The 27649-nt window shown below is 41.9% G+C and overlaps 2 protein-coding genes across 4 annotated transcripts; both read right to left on the reverse strand.

The window, feature by feature from the left end:
* Positions 1–500: 500 nt before the first annotated feature.
* Positions 501–5036, reverse strand: LOC105455299 (glucose dehydrogenase [FAD, quinone]-like). Of its 3 annotated transcripts, none has more exons than XM_011698520.1 (9): positions 4800–5036; positions 3890–4106; positions 3515–3643; positions 3236–3432; positions 3060–3154; positions 2340–2616; positions 1772–2240; positions 1058–1443; positions 501–870 (listed from the first exon to the last, which is right to left on the reverse strand). In XM_011698520.1, the coding sequence occupies exons 1-9, from the start codon at positions 5019–5021 to the stop codon at positions 778–780; spliced, it is 2085 nt and encodes a 694-aa protein (XP_011696822.1). In that variant the 5' UTR covers positions 5022–5036; the 3' UTR covers positions 501–777. The 3 variants fall into 3 exon arrangements, with proteins under 3 accessions (XP_011696822.1, XP_011696823.1, XP_011696824.1); XM_011698521.1 differs by having other exon boundaries at positions 4853–4987; XM_011698522.1 differs by having other exon boundaries at positions 4811–4889.
* Positions 5037–5487: 451 nt separating this feature from the next.
* Positions 5488–27631, reverse strand: LOC105455298 (glucose dehydrogenase [FAD, quinone]-like). Its single transcript, XM_011698519.1, has 10 exons — positions 27461–27631; positions 25479–25690; positions 12049–12177; positions 11154–11350; positions 10362–10721; positions 8840–8987; positions 8031–8348; positions 7335–7705; positions 6519–6613; positions 5488–6411 (listed from the first exon to the last, which is right to left on the reverse strand). The coding sequence occupies exons 2-10, from the start codon at positions 25687–25689 to the stop codon at positions 6330–6332; spliced, it is 1911 nt and encodes a 636-aa protein (XP_011696821.1). The 5' UTR covers position 25690; positions 27461–27631; the 3' UTR covers positions 5488–6329.
* Between the last annotated feature and the right edge of the window lie 18 nt (positions 27632–27649).

Consider the following 27649-nt stretch of genomic DNA (forward strand, 5'->3'; position numbering starts at 1 on the left):
GTAGGAACAGCTATGGCATGAATTCTAGTTCAAGCTCTACTAGTAATTAGCATATACTATTTTACTAATGTAAAAAATGTTTTAAATTAATTTGTCATCGCACTTACTAATTCAACTAATCTTCATGACGGCGAAAATATCGATCTCGTAAATCAGAACGTTTCATAAACTAATCTTAACTTTGTTACCTGTAACTTTTATTCGGAATCAGTGTACATTCCGGAAAAAACAATTTTAGTGGACCCAGATCTCAAAATAATTTTTGTTCAATAATCAAAATAATTTTGTCAGAAAGTCAAAATAATTGCTAGAATAAAAACGTTTTATAGCAATGCTTATCATTTTTAACATTCTAGCAAAATTTTTTGATGGTTTAACAAGAAATAATTTTCAGATCTGCATTCAGCAAAATTTGTAGATCTCTCAACAAAATCGTTCTTTCTGTGTAAATATTAACATGTCGGCTGACAAAGGTATAGGAAAATGCACACGGCTATCTCTATATCTGCTGAATATCTTTATTGAATATCTCACAAAAAGTTATGTCTACAAGTAAAATATGTATTTATTAACGCGGTGGAAACAAAAATCGATACTACTTCTAATTCTTTGGTATAATTATATCCATATCTGAATATCTGTATTAAATATCTCATAAAAAATTATGTCTACAAGTGCAATATTTATTAACGCGGTGGAAACAAAGATCGATACTACTTCTAATTCTTTGGTATAACATTTTTGAAGGTTAGACAGTCATTGTCTAATCTTCTTTATTTAATTGTCGCTCATTTTGTAATCGCTCTTGATGAAACTGGCGACTCTCTCGCCGATCATGTTGACTGCAGCAACAGGATTACCGGAAACCATCTGAGAGATAAAAAAGTATTAATTAATTACAGAAGGCGGAGAGATATATTAATTGCAATTTTTTTCTGGAATGTCATATATAATAAAATTTTATAAAATTATTTATGTATTCAGCACATCGTTAGACTAATATGATTATATATTAATTGGCCGTGTGTTTATTATAATATTGAAAATTGTCACTTACCCGCGGCATAATTGAGGCATCAGCCACTCTTAAGCCATCTATACCGTGGACCTTGAGAGTTTTTGGATCAACGACAGCCATTGGATCCGAAGACGGACCCATTTTGCAAGTGCCAGCCTGATGATTTTCGGGCCTGGTGTCGTATCGGAATTTGCAATCCCAGTACGCATAACTCATGGCCCCATTTTTCTTATATCGTTCGCATTCTGAGATAGTTTCGTCTTCCACCATCTTCAGAGAATATTTTTGCAGCGCGTTTGCCTTTGATAACTTTAAAATTTCCTGAATACCCTGAAAAATTATTGCTCGATCCTGCGGATGCGCCAAATCGTTGCTCCAAATAATCGGAGGTTGTAAAGGCTCTTTTGAGGCAAGCGTTATTCGACCTAGAATTTATTAATATAAAATATGTAAATTAACTATTGCGACAGAATTTTCATTCTTTGCAGAAAATTACACAATTTTCTTATTTTATTCAATTTATTGTTCATTTTAATTATAATTGGAATGCAATCAATTTTCTTCTAAAACATTTACAGATAAAAAAATACATTTTACAATAATTTCGAAGAATGCTCACATAAGAAGTGAAAATTGTTGCTTTAAAATCGTTGAACACATGTTGCGATACATAGCTATCTACATTGTTAGTCTCTCTTATGCTAATACTGCGCTATTTAGGACAAAACGCGATTTACATAATCATTGACTTACCTCTACTCAACGGTCGAAGATTTACGGCGGTGAACCTGACGGTTTGTTTGTTATCGTACACTTTCAAATCCGAAATTCTGTCGCACGTGTTGCAAATTGCTTGATAGCCGGCAAAGAAGAATTGGATGTCCGGATCATCCGCGGTGGTGTAGTTGGACGCCAGAATCCCGGTGACCTGGGCCAGTCCCGTGGACGACAACGGGCCGGTTTGATTGAAGAGATACGTATCGGCATTGTTCATATTCAGTAGATTTTCATTCTGCTCAATAAGAGTGAAGTCCACGCCGTATGACGCGTGATTGTGGAGATTCTCTCCAACCCCCGGCAGATCGTGGACCGAACGAATCCCTACGGATTCCAGGTGCCTCTTCGGCCCGATGCCCGATAGGAGCAGAAGCTGAGGCGAATTTATGGCGCCGGCCGAAATAATCACTTCCTTCGTCGCTCTTATGTGGTGTTTTCGGCCGTTCTGCGAATAGTAAGCCGTCCGTCAAGCCCGGAACAGATCATCGTTTATTCATGAAAATCGCAATCACGAAATTGCGCGCATAAAAAGTATGAGTCTTACCATAACCACAGTGATTCCTGTGGCTTTCACATTGGAGTGAGATTTTTTTGTTTCGATTTTTATCACAGTCGCTTTCAAAGCCACGTGCAAATTTTTGCGGTTCCTATGCGGCCACAAGTAAGCCCTGGGAGTACTCTGTCTGACGCCGTTCCTGCTGATCGTCTGCGCCACAGTGAAACCCGTGATCTTCTCGCCCACCAAGTCCTCGCTGACTCCTAAGCCTAACTCCTCCGCCGCCTTTATTATGTCCCAAGCGATTGGCGGCTGCCAGGGGAATCTATTAGTGAAAGTAATCAGTGAGTTTAATTCGTACGTGTAGATCAAATCGGCGAGGAAACTGCGGGGATTAAGTTAGAGGCACGCTGTAGTTCCAAACGTATAGATCCCGTTTAATGAATGCCGGATCAACCGCGCTGATTGCAATAGATAGGGATACGTGAGAATAATCCTGGAATAATTTTTGATGATAAAATTAATTTCCAAGAATAACTGGTTGTATAACCGACGTCAAAAAGTGATTACAAATTGATTATTTATGGCAAGCACACGTTTTACTTCACAATATTACAACTACTCTGAAAAAGACACGAATAATTCCAGATCGGTTTTTTATCTTGAATGACGTAAAGACTGCAGTCGCGGTAGCGATAAAAAAAGTGTGAGAAACTAGTGTAGTGAGTAACTAGAGTAGTGTAGTTCAAGAAAACGCGATGTTTGCACCTTTCGACCGTCATTGGACCTCCAGTGCCATGATACTTTGCGCCGACCCTTTCAATTTCTTTATTGTCTTCCGATTTAATGAAGTACGGCAACACCTAAAGTACAAAAATTAATAACGCCTTACGTGCAAAAGATCTTAATAATAATCTTAAAAATAATCTCTTCTTGCTTCGTACTTCATTCCACGACCATCCCTCGTTCCCAGCTTCTGTCCATCTGTTGTAATCTTTCTCGTGTCCACGGTGGTACGCCATACCGTGGTGAGAAGTGCAACCGCCGAGATTTTTACCCCTTGGCCAGCTGCAGCTGCCGTTATTTCTCAAGCACGCGTACTTTTCATTCGTAGTGTTATACTTCCAATCCAGTTCGGTGTCTACAATATCGCACGATATTGAAATTAGTCGCTAAATTTAAACGTATAATTCAGCGACCGTAAAGACATAAAGATATATTACTGAGATACAGCTGAAGGTTGCTCGGAATTTGCGTGCCAGGTGGCTCGTCCGGACCAGCTTCGACAAGAAGTACGTTCCAGTCTTTAACTTCGCTCAGTCTAGAAGCCACGATCGGTCCAGCCGCACCACCTGAATTAAAAATACATAATTTATCTGTTATGAATTAATATTTACTCAAATCACTCAAATGTTTTATAAGTGAAGATCATCTTAACGTCAATTTTAATTGATACGATTTAGGGATGTGAATCTCGAGTTCGCGTGCGAATCGATCCTGCGTTCGCCATAATTTCGCGAAACGCTTCGTTAAATTGCTAGACAAGATAGGTTTTGATAGCCCATTATGTTTACATACGGATACATTGATTATCTTACCTCCAACGACAATGAAGTCATAATTATACCGCAGAGTCTTGATGGGTGTGATTCGCTCACACACACCGTTAATTATTGAGCTATTGGTAGTTAACACTGTCAGCATGGACAGAAATAAAGTGGCGGAATTGCCGCAGCAGACGTCGTTCAATGAGGGTCCGCCTACGAAGGGCGATGCACACGATGCTCCCAGCATCTCGTAGGACGTACACACGTTCTATAATACCGTATAGTTTACACGACTAAATATATTGCGGCACTTAAGAATGTTGATCTCGAGTTTATGCATCGTATAAACCGTAGAGCGATGCTCCATTATTTTGCGAATATCACGGCCATTACTGCTGGGAAATCACTTTACTCTTGCAATCAAATTACGAATAACTTACGGTAATAATCTACGGGGATTTAGTGTATTAAATCTTGCATAATTCTCCCGATTAACTTTATGGAATTCTATAAAATTCTAATTGGAGAAATTAATTACGGTAGACAAATACCATGTTATTCAAATATATTCGTTGCCTGTTCCAATTTCTGTCTCAAAATATTGAAAAAAAGTTTTATACTCAGGAGATTATTCTACATTATTTTATATTTTATTGCATATTTTCTTGCACTATTGTGCTTTGAAACTTTGAGTTACACTTAAAAATTCAAGACTTAACTTGGACATTACCTTTTTATATGAATTCAGGAAGCGCGCTGTCAGTGCTACTGTGTCATTTTATCTATAATTATTGTTAATTAGACGTCAAATAACAGCGCTAATAACCCACTTTGGGGAGCGCGCTATCAGCGCTATTGTCTTTTTATTTTTAATTATACTAAAAAATGATGCAATAACGCTGACAGCACGCTTCCTGAACTCGCAACTTATAGTTTTTTTAGTATTCATTTTTTTCTTTACCTTCTTCGTACCTAACAATTGACAGGCGATACACCCGCAGAATATCAACGTACCATTTTCCGTGATTGCGATCGTCGTAAGGAGTATTGTCCGTTGTGCTCGGCTTTTACTACCTGATTGTGGCGTCCGTTTTGGTGTCGCTTTGTTATATACCCGGTTTCGCGTATATGCATATGCACGTTCCGTGAAATGTCTAGCTGTGATTAAGTGCTGAACGCACATAACATAAAAACGATAATAACGGCGCTTGTTATAATCCCCGCTTGTCACACTTGTAAATCACCGTGTGTGCTATCATTTTCAGAAAAATGACGGATAGTCTGTCACTAAAGTGGCGCAAATAAAATAGATATGCGCTATTATGACGTGCGTTTCCGTTGAATTCCGGAAGTCGTGGCAAAAGCTTGTGCATCGCACTATAAAATTTTTACAGACGTTAGTTTATTGACGTAATTGACATAATTGTTTGATCGCTTTTATCAATATATACTTATACAATATATATTTTTATACAAGCGGATTAACTTCAATAAATATTTTGCCACTATACGACAAGCAATTATTTCATTTTTAAGATTTTAATTATCAGTTATTTGTTTGTTGTATTTATTTACGATGTGTAAGCGCAATTCATAATAGCGTAATCGTTCCAGCGGATCGTCGGTAGTGGAGAGGTTATTCCATATTTGATCTGTGCTATAATGCAATCTTGTTTATTTACAATATTTTGATTTACACTCGGCTGAGAGCGGTCGAGTTCCATATTTTATAATTCATTTCATTTTTTACATTTTTTTGTTTTGTTAACAATTAATTACTACGTTTTTTGGCGGCTGGTGTACCAGGTACCAGAATCTGTCTTTGGTCATCATTTCAATAGGACATCCATGGGTAGTATTATATGCCACAGTTATTGAGAGATATACTATGAATATTGAAAGAGATTATTAGCATAATATGTACATATCTAAGCTTTTTCGTAATTCTAAACTCTTGGTGACACAACAGTAACTAAAGGCAATTGTAGGAAATTGTAGCTTGTTTGAGGAATTAATTATAGGAATTAATTATTAATTAGTTAATTAATAATAGTAAGAATACTTGTTTATAAGTTGTACGGAGATTTGCGCTCGTTGCGTCGCGGCTAATTGATCAACGATGAATTTCTCTCTCGCGACAGCCGCGACGCTATGATACGCACAATCTTAGGAAATTCCCAACTGGAAATTAAGACATGGCGGTTACAGCGAGACGATGACTGTCTTCGGTCGTACGACTCGCTGCGTTAGTAACAATAATCGCACATTGCGGCATAATTTCGAGCTCAAGCGCTCGAGCGATTGAGCGATGTGCAAGTTCGGCTCGATCGCTCGATCATACCGAAGAGAAGGGAATTCGCAGCCTACGGGGATCTTCCAGAGACAGAGAGAGTCCTCGCCTTTGGTCGCGTTCTCGCCGACTTTCATAGGCTGCGGATAACGCATTGCGGATGGATGCAAAAAGAGACTAGATAGATCGTGGAGCCCCCGGCTACCATATAGCCTGATCCCAGTCGATGTACTTGATCCCCCAAAGTAGCAGGTCCAGCGTATTGTCGATCGTCGTGTGTGAACTAGGAAACATGGTAAATTGGTAACTTATTTGTGCCACATCCAATGATGATGGTTATGTTTCCCCTGGGGAGGACAAGGATCTTTCCGTTTCGGGCAAGTTTCGTACCATTGTCTACCGGCAACGCCCCAGTCGGACTTGATATACGCGGCCGCCTTTTCGCCGATCATCATGGCCGGAGCTGCCGTGTTGCTGGATGTTACCTTGAAAAAGCAATCACACATATTCGCGTCTATATCTCCTCTTTTTAGCTTTCGCGTCAGTCAGAAAATCAGAGTCGAAATCTTACAGCGAGTTTTTACAAATTTTTATAGATATTAAAAATGTAATTCTTATAAATATAGCATAAATAAAGAATTTTTGTCGTAAAGATTATATTGGAAGATTGAATATAAGCGAGAAAAATTAAAAAACAATAACGTATAATTAAAATATACTATCACATTGATATTGTCGCACGAAAGCCTACATCATTAACCTTTTTTTAGACAATTTATAAAAATTATCAGATTTTAGAAAAATTAAAAATCTGGCGCACATTTTTATTTATAATTTTTATGCAGTATTTGGATAAATGTTACGTAATATACATATAATTTATGTTTATACGTATTCAGATTCTTCAATCGTTTCCCGTATTATACGGCGCATAAGATTATGAAATAAAATACTATCTTGAATTCACAAATTACAGATCGTAAAATAAGCTTTACGTAATAGGGAATCCCGACGAATGATTAAAAACTTAATGACGAACGTATATTCGAACGATAATAGCGCGTTAATCGTAAAGAGGAATCTTCGCAACGAGAAAATTCGAATGCCTCGCTAATGACCGTCTATTTTGATCGGAAGGTGTAAGAAAAAGAAGGAAAAAAACGCGCCGACACTCGCGATATTCCCGTGATTAAAGGAGATACCTACCTGTGGCATAATGGACGCGTCGGCCACGCGGAGATTCCTGATGCCGTGCACCCTCAATCGATTGTCCACCACGGCCATGGGATCGTTACGCGGACCCATTTTGCAGGATCCCGCCTGATGATTCTCCGGGCCGGTGTCTTGGCTCACGGCGCAGGCCCAATACTGCTTGCTCAGATAGGGATACTGGGAGCACGTGGACAACGGGCTGTTGTTCAGAGTCATATTGTACTTGGCCATGGCACTGGTGTTGACGAGGGACATCGCGATCTCGATACCCTCGACGAGGACCGTCACGTCCATCGGATCGCTCAGGTAGTTGCCCCAGATGATCGGGCTCGCGAGCGGGTCGTTACTGGCGAGACGCAGCGTCCCTGTGACCGGGTTCATTTATCGGCGGTTAAATCGGTGGTGGAACGGATGCGCTGACGTGCGACACATTGACTGTCGAAATTTGTCGGAATTTCACGGGCCACCGAGACGCAACGCGGAAAGCATTGATTAATCAATTTGTAGAAATTTTCCCGGTGATAGCCACGAGCCGGTCCTATCATTCCCGCGTTAAATTATACGGGACGGAATTTTGGTACATGGTGGCCCGACGGTGATCGATGATAAATTCATCGAAATTACCATCTAATTAGCCTAATTTTTGCGGACGGGAGTTCGGTACTTCGGTACTAATTACGTTTCGCTTACCCTTGCTACGCGGTTGCGTCATCGTCGGCGATATGCTGATGTGGCGACCGTCATTGTTCATGAGGGCGCCCACTTCACCGGTGGTCGCGCAGGCCGCCTGGTAGCCGCCGAAGAACAGCTGGATGTCAGGATGATTTGAAGTCGAGTAGACCGACGGTAGCATCCCGGTCAGTTGTGACAAACCGGTTGACGACATCGGTCCTTTCTGGAAGGCGATATATTCCGTGGCGGATGCCCAGGTCAAGTCGTATAGGTTCGGCTGATTGATGGTCCACGATAAAGTGTACGACACGTGATTATGCAGGTTTTCCCCGACACCTGGAGCAAAATGGTTCCGACTGATTAAAAAAAAAAAAACGCAATTATCGACTTCGACGTAATTCCGGTCGATGTGACTCCGATCGAGCGTCGACCCGACGCTCATTTCCGTCATTTACGTTCAATAAGAGCGAAAACTTGGCGCCTTTCGTAATTAACGCTCGCACCTACATCCGCGAGAATTAATCTCGGTCGTACTTTAAATAATATGCCCCAAAGAATCTAAGAACTAATTTTCTTCAATGCCTAATTAGTTCTCTTTCGAATAGCACGAAACTCCTCTCTCACTCATTTGACTTCGTTAAATTTATACCTGACGAAAAACCTGATATCTACCGTCACGATGCAGAATTACGAAGATCGTATAATAAATTTTCGATGCGTCATCGGTAAATTACGTTAAATTCTGTGTCGGAGGATTATTATCTTCACGGAGAGAGGATACATCGTCGTATTCATAATGACTTACGTACGATGAATGGATCACTTACCTGGAAGATCCTTGACGACTGTGACGTTCACCGCCCGCAGATGTTCCTTCGGCCCGATTCCGGAGAGTAGCAACAGTTGAGGCGAATTTACGGCACCACCGGAGGCGATTACCTCCTTTGTGGCGCGGGCAACTCGAAGTTCACCATCCTGAAGATGCGTTCATTGAAACTCACATCACCAAACTCACCGACGCGCTTTAGAGCGCGAACTTGATTTCGCGTCTAAGTGCCGGTAACCGCCCCGGCAAAAAGCAAAGTTCCCCGATGTCACACGATATCGCCCCTATTATGCTCCGTATCATTTTAACAACATATATATATATTTTTTTTAAATAAAATTCGTGGAATTTTACGCGCCGATATGTTGCAATTAATTAATGAAAAGATTAAATCAACAAGATTGAACTGAATTAGTATGACCTTTTATGACTCGCTCTCGGATGTCTAAAGGCGTTAATGTTAAGTAAACTAGAACAAATTGATTATTGATTTGCATATGAAAAACATATAAATGCAGCAAACAAGATAAAAATTATCCTCTTAATACCCGTGAAAGTGACTCTATTACGCGATAACTGCGCATGAATTATCAATCGTTATGTAATTATTGGTTTGCATGAAAAACTTATAATTTCAACAAGCGAGATAAAAATTCTTAATACCTATATAAGTGACTTTATTATGTGATATCAGCTGTTATGTAATTGGTGTGAACACGAAAAACTTGAACCTTTAGCGAACGGGATAAAAACTAATGTTTTTAATATCCATGAAAATGACTTTGAATCGTGCGACTCCTGAGCATGATTACTAGAGCGTTGTATTGTAATATAGCTAAAATAAAGACCCTCGGCAAATTCCCATTCGTGCATAGTACAGATTTTTCAAGCGTAACATATTCAGCGTATTAATAAAAGTTGCAGCGGGTTTCTCTGTAACTCTCAACTGAATAAAAACCTCCCTCCCTGCTCGCGATATCGTGACAAGCAAAATTTCCGGTATCCATAAAAATTTTATCTGTCAATCATGCGACACTTGAATACTCGAAAATAGATTTATAGATAATATTGCCGCTGATAAATTGTATAACATAATTACGTATAATAACAGTTTGGAAGGCATATTATTAACGTGTGATAAGTGACATTTTTGACTCCTACGATAGATGACGCAAATTGAAATTTCATTCCCTATCTCTTTTTATTTATATTAAAATTTTTAAATAGAATAGATATCCGTAATAAAATTAGACTCTAAATTAAACTATAAATTTAAACCAAATCATTAAATTACATTTAACGAGTAATAAAGTGAAAAATTAATTTCTATTAAAGAGTTTCATTTTTGGCACAGGTGTCAAATATATATTACGTAATATGAGTTAATGAATAGAATAATTATTAAATTAAATACGTATTTGAATATTACTAAGCCTTTAATGTATGATAATGAAATGATGAAGTAGAGAACGTTCCGCGTATCATCGCTATCGAGTTAAGAGAATCTAAACGTGCATACTAACTTGATAAAATTGAACTCCAACGGCCTTGTTATTTTCGACGATGATCTTCGTGGCGGTGGCGTTTAGGGAGATGTGCAAATTACGCCGATGCCGTACCGGTCGTAAATACGCCGAGGCGCTACTCACTCGGACGCCGTCCTTGCTTGTGGTTTGAGCCACAGTGAATCCAGTAAATTGGTCGCCATTCAGGTCCTCGCTAATCGGGTATCCTCTTTCGGTCGCCGCCGCGAGGATGTCGTCCGCGATTGCAGGCTTCCACGGAAACCGTTCGACGGTTAACAGACCGCCGGTCGAATGATACTTGCGACCAACTCGGCGGATCTCCGTGTTGTTCTCTCCGCACATAAAGTACGGCAGGACCTAAACAAGATCGGCCATTATCTCTTAAGAAAATGTGTGTATTTCTCATTCGATCTCTTCAGATATGCCGAAGCTGAAAAACTTCTAGCGATATTTGAAAATATCTACCAGCAGAACTTTCTCTAGATATCGTTTTATAAAACTGCAAGAGACTTGCAATATCGTGGCTAGGCCATACATATGCTAATGATATTATAACTTATACTTTATGATGCTTTAACGAGTTCGACAAGTTACGACTGAATGAATTGCGTTGACATGAAACGGTAATTTGTATCTTTTATTCCTCATAGTATCTCATTTAAGTTTTGCAACCTGAAGAGATAGATTCTGATTGGTTTCGCCTCTTTTATGACCAAAATCAATTTCTCCCGTATTCCGAAATATTTGATATAGCTCGAAATAGTTTGAGACAGGATTATGGGATCTTACGTCATGCCAGCTCCATCCGGGGTTGCCCATGGCCGCCCAATTGTCAAAATCTTTCGCGTGGCCCCGCATATACATCATACCATTGTGGACGGACGTACCGCCTAGGTTTTTACCGCGTGGCCAGCTGCAGGATCCGCCGGTTGACAGACAAGCGTTCATCTCGTTCGCGGTTTGATACTGCCAGTCAATGTCAGTTCCTATCGGCGAAATTGTCAGATCGTTTAACATGCGTAAAGCCCCGCAATCGGGATCGTAACAGCACTCGCAATAATATAGATTTCAGATGAGCACGGCAACGATTTCCCCTCGGCGGAGGTGTTCTCGGAACACATACGCGCGTTTTGAATAAAAGCGCGATACGATTACTCCCGCATATTATTCCGGATCCGCGAATATCTCAGATACACGCGCTTTATCGTTTTACCACGTCCCTGCAGATTTTATCGTAACTAATTTGACATCGATTCTCTTTTAATAAAATTATCGTTGAATTAAACGCTTGACGCTCTGATTAAAATCAAGCTTCAAAGATGCTAATAAATGATAATATATTAGCTCTTATTGAATTTTAAGCAGATACGCTCAAAATTTTATTTCGTGGCATAATTAATGAACGTTGAAAATGAAAAGAGATCATTTTCAACGGGAATATATTCCACCGGGGAAAAGACCGAATCAAAATGAAACAGGGGCGTAAAGGCTCTCGCGCGCGCTTGCAGGTATCTTGTATTATACTTCTGATGCACGGTGTTGAACGATAAAAGTAAAAAAAAAAAAATTGATCTCTAGATTGTAAGCACCCTAAATACTCATTATCGCGCGGCGTAGTTTGAACGCGGTACAGATAACAGAACAGCAGTGCTATGTACACGGGGAGGGTCCAATTGAAACTTACCCAGAAACATCGCCACCATACTGGGAACCTCGGCACCCGGTGGTTCGTCCGGCCCGGCTTCCAGCAACAAAACTTTCCATTCGGGTATGTCGCTCAGTCTAGACGCCACTATGGCACCGGCTGATCCTCCTAATTCCGAAGCGACAAAAGTCATTAAAGTCCTATCGTTATTCAGCGCGAACCGGTTCGAGAAAAATGCATTCCGCGCGACGGCGGCGATGCGGAAGAAACGGGTTTCGGGTGAAACGCCGCTATAATTACATTCGCCGGAAGGAAAGCATCTGCGCGACCCTAATTAACTTTTCCCTTTTTCGTGATTAGATCCGTCACCGGCCGATAAATCGCGGTCGATTCATCGCCGTCGGATCGCGAATTTCTCCTCCTCCTCCTCCTCCTCCTCATTCTCTCTCTCTCTCGTCGTTCGTACATCAATGTTCGGTTAATGACAGACACGAGGAAAGCCAGGAAGAGCCCCGTGTGTCCGATAAGAGTTGAAAAGTCACCAGCCGATGGTGATTACCGTGCTGACGCAAGAGCGTAATATATAGCCTTAGATTGTTATGTTAATCGACTATCGCCGGATGTACGTAATTTTGCGCCGCGGCTGTTATTATTACGATCCTATCAATTGTTACGAAAAGGCCCGTCCGCGGCGCGTTGGAAAGCCGGTAGTTAAGGCCTTGGCAATGGCTTGCCGAGAGCCGTACGTGTGATATCGCAGCCGCGCACGTGTAACATTTTTGCACGCGTTGAAGACCGATAAGATCGCGCTTGTCTCTCTTGGGCGATTTAAATATTTTTTCCGCTTTTATAAAACGGATCTTTTTGAAATTGCCAAATGACACAATATACGATGTGCAATAAATACATTTGTGCACGAGAAATACTGTACAAATCAATCTTGATTTTTTTTTCAATATATTCTTAATATTTCCTTATTCTCTACATCTCGATATAAAATTTTATCTCACTGACGTACTATTTTTGTTCTAAGTTTTTGCATTCTAAGTTGGATATTGTGTCAATTTATTTGCATACTCGCGTATCTTTAGAGCATTACGAATAGCGTAAAATATGCTTTGCTTTGACCATTTAAATAAAGCCACCTTATCGCGATGCTTTCGCAACTCTGTGCCGGGAAGGAAAATGAATTGTTAATTTAGGTTTTCACGAGTACGGTATATGGAAACGGGCGTTCCCATATATGCGGGGAGGTCCCCGCGTTTGCGTGGTCAGTCGAGATTTGTGAATGTCACCGCATTATCGGCGACGTTCGTTTGAAACGGTCACGCGACTGGCATAATTTGCTACGCCCGCGTGGCGCAGGAGCTTCAATAATGTTGTTTCATCATATGAAACTGTGTTATTTTGTTGCCGGTGTATTGACAATAAACATAACGAGATAGAAGGGCACGGGAGGGGGGAATTAATAACGTTTATTTTTCTTCCATTTTTAATGGCCGATTAATTGGACGGATTAACTCAACGGGACCGTGAGATATGCGTTTCATGCGACATAAATACGTTCCGCGGGCTGCCCCCTTGGCCCCCCCTTCCCCGTCGTTTACAACGGAATCGTGTTAATCGAATTCTACTTTCCCGCAGATATTAGCGATATTACGGATTACAGCCCAGAGATATTCTAATCAAGAAATTCAATTAGCATTTCCGCATGTGTATCAAATCGCGTTACGGCGACTGCCACTTGCGTAATACGATTTGCCCACCCTATTTTGTCGATCACGCATAATTACATTCATGTGAATCGAGCACTCGGCGTATAACGGCCAAATACAAATGGTTCCTTTCCTGATTTAATGCCTTCCGCATGTGAACACGGCTCGCGCGCCCGGCGGTTTTGCAAGAGAGTAATTTTGCGGTGAGCGCGAGATTTTTACATCGCGTCTCATGTACGAAGTATTCGCTTTCTATCGGCGAAGCTGACAAATGTCGCGGTGTAACGGACCGCGCCGACGGCGACGATGGAAAGCCAAGGGCGGAAGAGAATTTTCCCGAGCGAGAAATATTTCGTTCCTATCTATCTCGCATTTCGAGTGAGAACAATACATTTTTGCGACCGGGTGAATCAATGGTAATTTTCTAAATAGAGGCAGAACTCTCTCTCTCTCTCTCTCTCTCTCTCTCGTGGAAGTCAATCTGCATGTCTGGCATAAATAGTTGAGATTTGCATGACGCCGAACCGCATTATTTGCATGACCCCAAAATTGCAATGGTGTAAACGAACCTCTCCGGTCGTGCGTAACACGGTGTACTTGATAAGAATCGTTATCGCGAGCGAGAAAAAATAACTTCTCTGAAAAGCAAATGCGTTTACGCGTCTAGACTCGAACGTCTAACAATACATCACGTGCGTCGTGTTAAAATATACGTATAGATAATTTATACAAATTTATTGATAATAGTGAGTCGAACTAGACTGCGTAAGTGAATACACGAATAAATTTCTACGCAGTGTTTTAAGATGCTTGTTCCCATCGGATTATTCAACATTGAAGATCAATTTAATTGTGATCTCACTGCTCCAGCTTTAACTTATGATTGCGTTGCAAGTTCGACATTCGCTGAAAAAGGCTGAATAATGAATTTAGAATTCATATAGAAATATTAGACATCAAAATCCAGCGTCGACCGTAGAAGGCGCTCTTAAGATTTATTTGTGTTATACAAATTTCTTTTCTTTTTTCTGTAATTTTATAGTCTGCACAAACTGAGACACAGTACTTGAGATTTTAATTCAAATTATTATCTTCCAACATCTTCGTATCCATTTATGTAATTTCCATTTTTTTTTCTATTAGACTCTGACATTTCTGTTTATGCGCGAGATTTCTCGTGAATTATGAAACGAATGATTACATTATAAGATATATAGGGGAGGGAACGAGATAGTCGATGCATATTCAACAAGATTACTTCCGCAAGTCAGTTGCCACCTCCTTTTCACATCCATGAATTTTATATTTATAATACAAGATTGATAAATATTTATTTAACCACACGGCCGGCGGTAACGTACTGTCTGGGAAATTGCACGTGTTTTTTAACTGTATTAAGTATATAAAACTTACGGGTTTCTTTTCTTTTTTTATATATAGGTATATATACGTATCCCCGGCTGCAGCCCTCGTGCGATAAAACATTTCTGATCTCACCGCTTTTCCCTCTTTTTCGCTCGGTGAAATACTCGCGATATTTTCAATCGATGGTTGTTAAACGTGTTTGCAGCGTGCTCGAGAGGGCACGGCGCGCTCCACGCCGTTTGCAGGGGAAAAACGAGTTACGCGGCGGCGAAACCGCCGGGTAACTCCTTCCTTCTTCTATATCCACAAATAGAAGCGCGAAGAAAGTCCCGGAAGAAAGAAAAATATCGCCGGCACGAGCTCGCGCGCGAGACTCGAGTACGGGCACGCGCCAAATTCGTTTCGCGATAATTAGTCGTTGAACTTGACGCCGGCGCCGACCTTTAAAGTCGTCCGTCCCGCGCGCATTTCCGAAGAATTTTCAATATTGACGCCAAACCGGGACATACCGGAACATAACCGGGAGGAATTTTATCCGCACTAAATCAGCTTAACGATGTCTATAATTAGCTCCTTTATGAGAATCACTTTGAATTTCAGCTATTAATAAGGGAAATTACTTCCCGTTCCGGACAAACTTCCCGTATACGTACTTTAAGTAAGCAAACGCGAATGTACGAATTGAATTTATGTTAATTACATTGTTTCAAAAGTACATTAACGGTCGAAAAAGAGTATTTGCATAACCCAGCTTGGAAATAACTTTATGCGGAGCAGAAAGATATTATCACAAAATATCTTTATCGTGACATAATTTTATTTATGTCGGTATATTAAATGAGGCATATTTATAGTATAACTCTATTCTACAAAATTATTGTACACACCCAGTAAGTGGGTAAATCGTTTACACTCTCACGCGCTGTGAGGATTTAAATAAAATAATTTAAATAAATAGTTAGTGTATAAACAAAATTTTTAAATAAGAATCCGGAATTAATCCGCATAGAAAATAAAAAATTCCGAGTGAATTTTTTATATTCATTAAAATATAAAGTATGTATATCCATTAGTGTGCTATTTTTGAATACCGTGACTTTTTCTGCTTAAATTAAAATATTGTACTTTAATAGAAGATGGATACATCTTTTTTTTTATACTGATTTTCTCTCCACGGAAAATTAAATAATAAAATATTCGAGTTTCCACGGTTATGACAGCTTATACCGGATGACAGTTGATTTATATAGCTGTTAATATCTATACGAAACGTCAGTTTTTTTCCTAGAGAGTTTAGTCGTTTTTATAGGTTTCTCGCACATGTTTCAATCGAGATTGAGAAAAATGTTGTCTAATGAGCGTGCAGGAATGTCGTTCGAATGTCTGCCTCGTTCCAATGGTAAATATTCTCCTTATTGCGCGCCGGGATTGTTTTTCGTTTCCTTACGTTTTCGCGCGCGGCATAGCGACCCGCTTTCGGCGCAACAGCGCGGAAAATAGACTGCGTCCGATCGCGATCGTTCTTGTCGCCATTCTTTCGGTATTCATGATCCACCTAGTCCCTCTCTCTCTCTCTCTCTCTCTCTCTCTCTCTCTCTCTCTCACTCTCCTCTCTTACTCTCAAGAAGAATCAGTAAAGTGGTAACACCGCGAGCAGCGGCACGATAGTCACTTCTTTCCGCACGATTTTCCGCACGACACGTTTGCGCTCCAGAGCGTTGAAAAAATATTCTCTCGACGCCTGTGCGAGAGTTGACATGGTATCTTACTGCTAGCTATTTTACTTGCGTGCGCAATAATTTTTTCTCTGTATACGCGAAAAATATTTGTGTGTGTGTGCGTGTGTGTGTGCGTGTGCAATTTAAAAATTTAATTTATACGAATTGTTAATATATCTAACATTCGATAATCAATTATTAACATTAACATGTTAATAATTGATTATCGAATGTTAGATATAACCGCCAGAAATGCAATTAATAACAGATTACGTTTACAACGAGTAATAAATAAATGAAATTGAATTTTTTAATAAAAGAGGTATTATAAATTAATAACTCTAAGAAATTAAAATTTTGTATGCATATATATAAATTATATATGCGAGATAACAATACACGGCTGAGCATTTGTTGACAGTCCCTTTGTAACAAGCGCAACTCGTGAGGGACGTTGAAGACGTAAGTGGAAATATAACGTTTGTGAGATAACGTCCCAGCTTTGTGTTAACGTTGGCCAAAGTAACTCTTAGCACCGCTGCAAATTTTAATAGAGTCGGCTGACAGCGGCATTCGCCAGTAATAAAGATCGCGGGGATTGCTGTTACGAGATGTGGAATTCTTGGACACCGATTATTTTTATTAACCTCTGAAGGCCGAGGTATGAAATACTAGTCATGAAAGTTGTAGGCGAACGAATGATTGCCGTTATTGCAACAAATCGTCTTTTTACTACCATATAATTGCTAACGTATTTGTTATAATTAAATATTTTTCATCAATTTAGATAAATTATTGTATGCAATTTTTTTAAATGTAATTTTTTAGTTTCTTTAATAATTTTCAAAGTTAATAATTTATTATCTCTTTCATAAACACAGTACGATGTTATTTATTTTAATCGTAGTCTCGCGTTTATTTTTATCCGCTTCCCTGAAACCAATAAAAATAAATGACCCAATTAACCCAAATTCGTTAAACGGTCATTAATATTCCCGTAAATAACATACTATATACACACTATCTATTACATAATTTACTAATTTTGTCACGATAAGTTCAACAAGATCTAAACCTGATAGATGACTTTCGTAATGCCATATCTAAATGCCAATCATTTATTATTAAATATCCTACGTGAAATATTAAAACTGCTAATTTATAGTAAACGAAAAAAAGAGGGAGATTGCATCTCCACGTGATAATAATACTTTCCTAAATTGCTGTATTATTAGAACTCGTGCATGATGACCGGGGCGATAAGTGGAACGTTCATCGAATAATCCTAATATCGATTGAGGCAACGAGCAAAAAGCGTGCACGCCAAGCGGCGAATCGTGGCCGAAAAAGTAGGTATCAGAAAAACGGAGAGCGTGCCTAATTTACGTGTCGCAACGCGAATGTTTCTCGGTTTGTTACTTCCACGACTACAAGGAAAGGGAGGAGGGAGGGAGAGAGAGAAAGAGAGAGGGAGAGAAAGGAAGGATATCCCCTGGCGAGCCGGGTCTCTCTAAATATCCGCGATAATCCGCGAGCAACGGTAATCCCAGCCCGTGTGCCGGCTGGTTTCATCCTTTTGCACGTCACGGGAGTTCCTCATCCTCCTCTTTCCCGTCCTCTTTCCGCGACTGTAATGCGACTGCATTCGAACGAGACCGGATGCACGAAGGAAGGAGAAAGAAAGAGAGAGGCTGGCAGGTGAAATCGCGGTTCTGTCCCGACAGAAACGACCTGCTCTTACGTAACCGGCGTATAACGCGCACATGTGCGTGCGTTGAAAGGAGTCCGATGCACTTATGCATCGCTTGATAAGCGTGCGAGTAAACGAACGAATAGACGGACGAATGGACAAATGAACGAATGTTTCGCTGATTTTTCCCGGTTCCCCACGAGTTCTTCTATGCTATTCGCGACAGCCAACTCCGATCGATCTCGCGAAGCCGACGTGCGCTCCAGATATATCCGAGATGACAGAAATCGAGACTAAGAAAGAGAGAGAGAGAGAGAGAGAGAGAGAGAGAGAGAGAGAGAGAGAGAGAGAAGCGTCATGGAATCCCCGCGAGTCGCGAAAGTCCCAGTCCGCGAGCGTCTCGACGGGCACGAGCGTCGAGAACATTGTGTGCGTCCCTCGCCTCGTTTCGCCTCGTCTCTCCGCGCGTACACGCCGCTACCCGCGTTCGTCGATTCGTATCTTTACGACCGCGCCAGCTCGCTCCCGACAGTTTGCTTATCGTTAGACGGCATTTACGGTCTGCGCCAACCCAACGGCCGCATACCGTCGCGGCTTCTCGGTCAAGGGTCCGTGATTTATCGCCGCGCGCGAAAGAAAGTAGCGCCTCCTCTCTTCCCCTTCCCACGGGCAATCTCGCTGGCGTTTCCCCGTACGGCGCGGCGGATTTCACGTATGCGCCACGCTCGCTTCCTTACGCTCATCGTTTCCTTACAACGTATGTACGTGCAATTCTCGCGGTGTAAGTACCGAGGCTTCCTCGACAAGAGTCGGTGTTACGTGAGATATAGCGATAGGGCGGCCGGCTGCCGATTGGTATCGAACGAGGCTATACCGCGCTGCACAACTTCCGCTTCCAAAATCAACCCAATTTATTCGCAGTTGGCGTCGTTGGCGTTGGTGGTGTAGTACGTCTCTCCCGGGTACTCGGTGTCCGTACTTGGCGGGCCCGTCAATCGCCGACGCTGACATTAATACGTGACTCACTGATCGCTATGCCGCGACTGGAAATAACACGTAATAGGAAACGAGCGGCGCGGCGTGAGAGGCCTCGCGACAGATCGCAATTTGTACTCGTCTGGAAAACAAGCCTCGACGATCGTCGACGTACGCCGGTGCGCGTACGTGTACATATACATGTGTACATATGAGAACGTAATTATATATCTTAAGTATATATTTATAAGACGTGAATATAAATGACGCGAGCTCGCCGGCGTGGAACGGTGTATTTATCTATCATATCCACCGAGAATTTCGTATACTCGCATTTTCATATAGAAAATATTTAACGTATAATTACCGATTATTTAGTTTTGCGGATTTAAGCTTAATGTTTCCTGAAACATCTGAAGTCCGATAATTAAGTCCTGATATTTAGAGTAATTTACAAATTCATCGTACATTAATATACAAATGCAACCTATTTGAAAGAAGAAAACACATCAAAGAGATGCCAATGGTCACATCATTTACAATAGTCGCGCTTGGATATTCGTATAAATTACCGCACGCGGTATCGCGAGCGTTGAGAGATGCATGCGGAGCGCGCGGCGGATATTAAAATCATGAATATTTTATTCGAGATCCGATATTTAATTATTAAAATGAAGCGCGCGGGAGCCGGGAGAAATTCTTCTTTATCTTCGCCGTGGAGAGCGCGTATCGATTTCGACGTGTCTAGCGCGCCGACTTTTCCAACAATATTTAGCGCGTCGCGTTTTGACGCGTTGCAGATGCAGAATGATGCGCGTTTATTCCGCTCGGCTGCCGTTTTATTTTCTGGCTGTGCAGGCAGCCGTGTTTGATCGGCGAAAAATGCGGGGGGAAAAGTCGCGCCTCGTCGAGGGAAAAACACGGGGCGATCTCGGCTGCCTGTTATTGCCGTGAAAAATTGCGAGAGCTCGGGGTCTGCAGACGCACGAGGGCTCCCAGAGATACTGGCTTATACTTATTAGTCCAACAGTCCGCATACGATATATTCCGTGCTATGCATCCGTCATGAAAATACCAAGCAGTTTTATTGGTATGATCTTTATTTGTCCGATAAAAATAATATAGATCGACAATTTTTTTGCTGCATGCACCAATTGTATTTTTTTTATTTTTAATTAATTTGTTTAGTATTATTCTTTTTTTTTCTTTTCAAGGAATTTCGAATTATATAATAAACAGCATTTCTCTCGACGTCTCTCTTTTATAAATTACCGATCGCATTCCATCTCGGCATTCCGTTTCGGCCCCTCGTGAATAATACGCCAATACCAGCTCTCGCGCTGCAGCCGTCGTCGCGTATTAACGAGCCGCGACAGATCGCCAAAATGTATAAACAAAATGCAGGACGGGCGAGCGCGTTCGCGCATGGGCGATCGCGTCGCCGGTACGAATTATCCCGAAATGCAAAGAGCGTATAAAATTCGTTGAGCCGTTTAAATCACATTATGCGCCGTCCTCTCCGCATCGCTCGCGCTGGCGATCTGCATCCCAGTCCCCTCCCTCCTCCCTCTCTCTCTCTCTCTCTCTCTCTCTCTCTCTCTCTCTTCGAATGAATTTTGCCACCTTCGAGGATTTATATGTCCCGACAGGCCGGGACAGGAACGTATGGAATAATGGAACGTAGTCTCGTCGGTGTAATGACGCGACGATGCGCGTCGGACGTGTGGCGGTTTCGACAGAGGAGTGACACGGGGGACCCCCGGACAGAGGGAGAGAGAGAGAGAGAGAGAGAGAGAGAGAGAGAGAGAGAGAGAGACGCAGGGTCGGCGCGGCACGGGGGCGGTAATTAAATTAATGATGCAATAATCACGCGCTTCGCGACCGAATAAATAACGGTCTGTATTAATATCGCATCCGAGCGGAGAGGATACGCATAGGAACGATCATGCGCGTCGAATTGCATTTTCGCCGGCGAGATCGCCGGGCACCCCGCGTGTGCTCCTGTAAACGACAAATAACAATTACCACCCGTGGGCCACGGGCGACGACTCGTGATAACTGTGTTTGGCCATGGTAAACATGTAAACGCCACCGGAAGGTTTATATGTTTTTTTCCCGTTTCGCTCGACGGAGGCGGGAATTCGCTGCGAGACGAGCACGCGAGGCGCCCTCTCCTTCCTCTCCCCAGCCCCCTCACCCCCCTTTTCCCCTGCGCGTGAAACTGTTGATCTTCGCCGAGCGCTTCGTTTAAACCGAACTATTCCCAATTATTTTTTAATTAGTACTTTAATAGCTTGTTAAATTTTCGCGAACAATTCGTGGAAATTGTCTATTTATTGTTACTGCGGATGCTACGCATGAAAACGTTTCCTGCTCTTTCATTATTCCGGTTACGCGGAGGGCGCGTTGCGGAGGGCAGGGAAAAGAGATTTTATAGCACAAAATGTTTTGCAAAACATTTTATAGTGATTATTTCATTTGCTAATGCGTTACGTTGAATATATTTACTCATACGTATTTCTTCGTTTCTCATCAGGGAACGAGCGCAAAAAAAATATATATATATATATATTCTTTTTTTCTTTCTCTTCGTTTTACAACACATGGGAATGCGAAACGAACGTTGCGCGAAAAACATTTGTTATTCCGATGGATTTTTCGGGGTTTTAGATCTTGCGTCGTTTTACACGAAAACTATGTTTACAGGTCACATAAACAGCCGGCGCGCACCGGCGGTATTCATTTTGCTCACTTTCCGCTTTTTTTCCCCCGCGGTGTTTTATCTTGATTTTCTAATCCATCTTCTGCACATTCAGGAGCGACCCCCGGAGCGATAAAGGGCGCTTATTTTCCGGATTGTTACAAGTGCACCTTCATCATTCTTTACGTCGACTGTTGGAATAATAAGCTTTTGCCTCGGTTCTCCCGCCGCGAGATTTCTCGCGTCCACGTCTCCCCCTAATCTCCCACCCCCGCCCCCTGCCCCCCTCCTTCTGCGTCAATTCGCTTTGAACATAATTTATAATTTTTAACTGAGATGTTACGACATCTTCGCAATTATTTCAATTACACTGTGTCACGACGGCGGCGCTATTCATATCGGGATTTTATTCAGCGGGAGCTTTATCGCGACAGCGTATACCGCTCAACTCTAATGATAATGACAAAACCCATTTTCTTTCCTTTCCAGTCGACTCGACCCTTTTACCGGCCCTCCAACTTCTGCTTCGAGCATTGCGCCCTTATAATTATTCCACGAGCTTCTTTCTTCCGACCGTGCATTGACGGAATAATTAATAAGCATCACGCTAATTACTCAGCGACGGTATTATTAATATTTTCTCCTCACCCCCGCGGTAATACACCCGCGGTCACCGACCGTGACGATTAATCATTCCACACACAGGTACGTGCCCGTGCTGCGTTTATTTCTGCATCCGCGCATGTCTCTCCCGGGCACGACACGCGGTTTTATTCGGAAAAACCTATATGCGCGCGTACTCATTCTTAACATAATGTAACTTGAGAGTGTCGTATCTCTAATTAGAAGCGCGGCAATCGTAATAATGCCGTAGAGAAACGAAGAGACTTTCCACGCTCATTATATCTTTAGTCTTTACGTCTTGCGTGGAGGGTTTTCTTTTTCTGCGCTGTGCAGCGCGGTATATTCTTACATGAGTGTAAGCGAGGATTCTCGCGAGGTCGGGAAAATTCGGGTCGGCAAGAGGGTCGGTCGATATCACGGGGCGAAGCGCGATCATCCATACGGCGACCGGATAACCGGTCGAGTCACTGAAAAATTCCATCTTCCCGTCCGGATATCCCGGGAGTCCTATCGGGAATAATCACCGAAAGGGAAGCAAAGAAAATTAGTTTCGATCGCTCGATCGCCCGAATTCGGTATCGTCCGCGCGCTCCCGACCGGCGAATTTCCGGAACGGAATTTACGCGACGGGTTTTATCAACCGCATACTAAAATATTCAATTATGTGCCTCTCCTTTCTGTCCCTTCCTTTTTTTTTCCTTCACGGCCGGGGCTCCACGACTACATTCGCCGACCGAATGTAAATGTCGAAAGTCGCGACGAATATCGCGCTGTCGAGGGACTTACAATTAATCCTTTGTTCTCCCCAGCGGGGAGAAAACACTCGCGAGTTCTCGAGTTTACGCATTATTGCCCTTACAATGGGCGACAGCGGGTAGTATTAATTGTATAGAAAATTATTCCCCGTGCTGAGAGGCTCGTTCGTTTGCAATGAGTTCGCGGTAGCATGCAAGTAACATGTGTTAAAAGTTTGATAAAATTTTTTTTTAACTAATATAAATGTATATATATATGTATATATATATAAGATATATATATATATATACATATACATTTATATTAGTTAAATGTAAAAAAAAATTTACATTTAAATATATATATATATTTAAATGTAAAATAAATGTATATTTATATATACATGCACACATGCACATAGATATGTATGTATATATACATACACATATATATATATATATACATATGCATGTGCGTTAGAAATCATTGTCCCCTTAATATATGCCAGCGTCGCTAAATTTACGAGCGAAACATCAGTTGTTTTTCATTCTCCCGGTGAATTATGTATCCTCGGTAAATATTTCATTAATACAATTACGCTACATTGATGTGGATATCGTGTGCCGATTGAACCGTTGCGTGATAGCGCGCGATTATGTCCATTTATTGTATTATTGTGTTATATTATCAAAGTACTATTTGCTAGATATAATAGGAAAACAGTAATGTGCAAGTACTACGAATAATCACCGTGTACATTTGCCCGAGTTATTAACGCTCCATCATTTATAGATTATGCGTTTCGTTTCACTTCCCGTTTTTAGAATTTAGTCTCCCATTGTCTGGAAGGAGAAAAAAGGATGGGTAAAGAAAAATGGGTTACGAAGCGACGCAGCGTTTCGACACGTCGCATATAGCCGCCTCTATCTCTTTGAAGGTTACGCGGTTATTTTATTATTTCCAATCTGTGGTTCGCTGACTTTCACACATAATGAACGGAATTTATGATCCGCGCCGGCATCGTCCAGCTTCCGTTGCGCTGTGAGCGCCGAACCGTTTTGGTCTGTTTGTCGTAATCGGCAGCCTTTCGCAAAGTCGCGTCCGAATAAGAAACGGTCGCGACGCTGATCGACCGAAGCTATTTGTTGTTCGCACATTTTCACAGAAAACACCGGCTCGTTACACTAATAAGGCCGGCTTAGATTGTTATCAATGCGTTCGGATCAATACTCGAACCGGTTATTCGATCACGCGCGGTGCAGACAAGGATACATTCCAATTACTCCGATCAATTTCACTTATCCATTAGAAAATCACCGGCCGTTACTTTCCTCGGACTCTTCCTTTCAACGTGGCAAATAATTACGCTTTTATCCTTAATTAAGCGGATGATAGTTTCTGCCATCGTTTTGTGGAAACAACAGTTTCTAAAACGATAGCTTCATCAGAGAGAGAGAGAGAGAGAGAGAGAGAGAGAGAGAGAGAGAGAAAAAATGCGCGCCAATGCAAGCAATTAGAGGAATTGCCAGATAGCTTGACTACATGACAAATGAACTTCGATGTGTATCGACGTTTAGAAAGATCGTGACTGAGAGATCTCGTTTTTCAAGTTTTATGATATTTAAAGTTACCTCAATCCAGCGAGAATATTAATAATTCTCAAAAATAATAGTATTTTAAGAGAACTCTGGCGCAAATTTATATTTTAATATTTTAAAATACTTTAGGAAATTTAACAAACAAAAAAAAATGATGAAAAATTTCTTGTTAAATTCTTTCGCGGCGCCGTTTTTGATCGGCACTGGTAATTTGAATCGTGACAGCGCAAAAATCTCGCGAACAATGTTTGATGAATTACCGGAAAAAAATTTTCAGTCATTAGTTCCCTAACTCGGCGCGCACTTCGGTTCAGAGTTAATCGACAAATTAAGATTCTGGTTACTCACCGCCGATGACGATGAAGTCGTACTGGTATTCAGGGGGATTTTTCGATCTTACGCGCTCGCACGACTGAGACACCTTCTCTTGGGACTGCACGAGCGTGTTCAAAATCGTCATGAACGTCAAAAACTGCGATCCCGAGCAGACTTCGGCAAGGCTCGGTCCGAGATGGGATATCGGGCATGTTGGCCCGACTGATAGAAAGCCGGACGACATTCTGCAAATACATGATTATCGTAAAGAGAATTTGCAGCCGAATGATAATTATTACGTTAGACCTCTTGTAAAGTTTAAATTAAAGTAAAAAAAAGGCCTACAGGAGTCAACACGAATGTTGGTGTGTGATAATTTTTACTCTCGTAAAGTTGTTTCATACAATTTATTTGTCATAATGCCAATCGCTCGCTTTCCGCAAAAGAGATAATTTTGCTATTGTTTCTATCGGTTTCTGTTGATGATTTAGATTATAGAATATAAGCGTGGCGCAAAATGTCCACCACGTAAATGTCTCTATCACGATTGCGGCTCTAAATGTCACGTTTATCCATGTCATGTATATACCTGTCGATTGTAAAAAGAGACGACGGCGAGAGCGTGATCGTAAATTGATTGCGATATTTGGTACACTTAACAGATCAATGGAAGCGCAATAACGCGAAACCACGTAAAGCCGCGATTTACGCGTCGCATGACGGCACGTGAGCCCGCAATTCCAACTATCGTGCAAAATCATATTTAATTGGCGTTCGCTAGCCGCCTGTCACTATGGCATTCGCATTTCGCGCGATCTCTAGCTTTTGGTTTTTTTTCCCCCCCGAGACGGTTAATGTTCGTATCCGTTACCGGCTAATCGAAGTCAGGGACTTTTATCTAAACCATCGCGCGTGTAAACTCCACCTTTCGGCGCGCGCGAAACTCGGCGCGAGAGAAATAGAAACACCTGCTAAGTGAAAAAACTCGTATATGCTCACATTTAATTCTAAGCGAGGAGTCTGTCGTTTTAATGGTCTGCCTCGATATTTCACGTTCGACGTTCGTTTAAGACGCATCGATTATTCATTCTTTGTTTTTTAGACGAGCAGTCTATATATATATATCACGACATTATCATAAGCCTTCGTCCGCGGCGGCACGCACGCAGCAGGGAGAGGTGTGCGCGGGCGTTTAACATAAATAAATATTCCCTTTAATTAGCGGGAGGAGTTAATAGCATTGTAATTAACCGAGCGATGTTAATTAATTCATCCCTAATTAACGCGACTGCCTTTCTGTACCATTACGCGCGTGCATTAGCGCCCGGAGGAACGAAATACGGGGCCACAAAGAGTCGTCGCGCGGCGCGGGTTAAGCGCAATGATTATCGCAATCAATTTACATAATTCGTCGTTCGTGCGCCGTACGAAAATCGCGTATTACTCCTTTCGTTGGCGCGGGAGGGCGGAGGAGGGAAGGGGGGGAGGGAGTGAAGGGAAGGGAAGGGGAGCACCTCGAAAATCGTGCCGACGTTAATTAACGTGCGCTAATTTTGTAACGTCGAAAAACCCCCCCCTCGGGTCACGTGAATCACGAATGACACGAACGCGATCGCGTTTTATGTCCACCATTTATAATGTACACACATCAAACTGTTGAACATATATGGCGAACGCGCGTATGATTTATTGCGACCGAGCTACAACACGAGATTGTGCAAAAAAAACGAGGCGGGGAAGGGGGGAAGGGGGTTAAAAAAAGAGGAAAAACACGATAGGGCCCGCGGTAGGCGCAGACACGAATCGATAAGCTCCGGTAAACTCCGAAACCCTTTCCGCGAGAGCGGGATGAGTTCCCGCGACTGGCGTTAACTGTTGTAACAATTTAAATGTCCGTGATAACGCAAGTGTCTCGCCGAGAAGGGGACCAAAACGACGGATGAGGAAAAGACACGACCGAGGTGACGCGGATTGACTCCGTGAAATACGTGAAACACTCGTTAAATGATACTAACGTTACACTGGGGCTGGGGGGAGCGCAGCTCTCCTCTTTTCTCCTCTGCGATGAAACTCTTGTCGATGCACTCCGGTGAAACACACGTGACCCGGCGAAGGCTCGCACGTGCTACGCGCGGTGCTGCAAAACTGAGCAAAGTGTAACTGTAAGACCTCTCACTCGTAGAACGGCACTTTATAATTCATCT

Source organism: Wasmannia auropunctata, unplaced genomic scaffold, assembly GCF_000956235.1.
Source record: "Wasmannia auropunctata unplaced genomic scaffold, wasmannia.A_1.0 LD335903.1, whole genome shotgun sequence".
NCBI classification, from domain to species: Eukaryota; Metazoa; Arthropoda; class Insecta; order Hymenoptera; family Formicidae; genus Wasmannia; species Wasmannia auropunctata.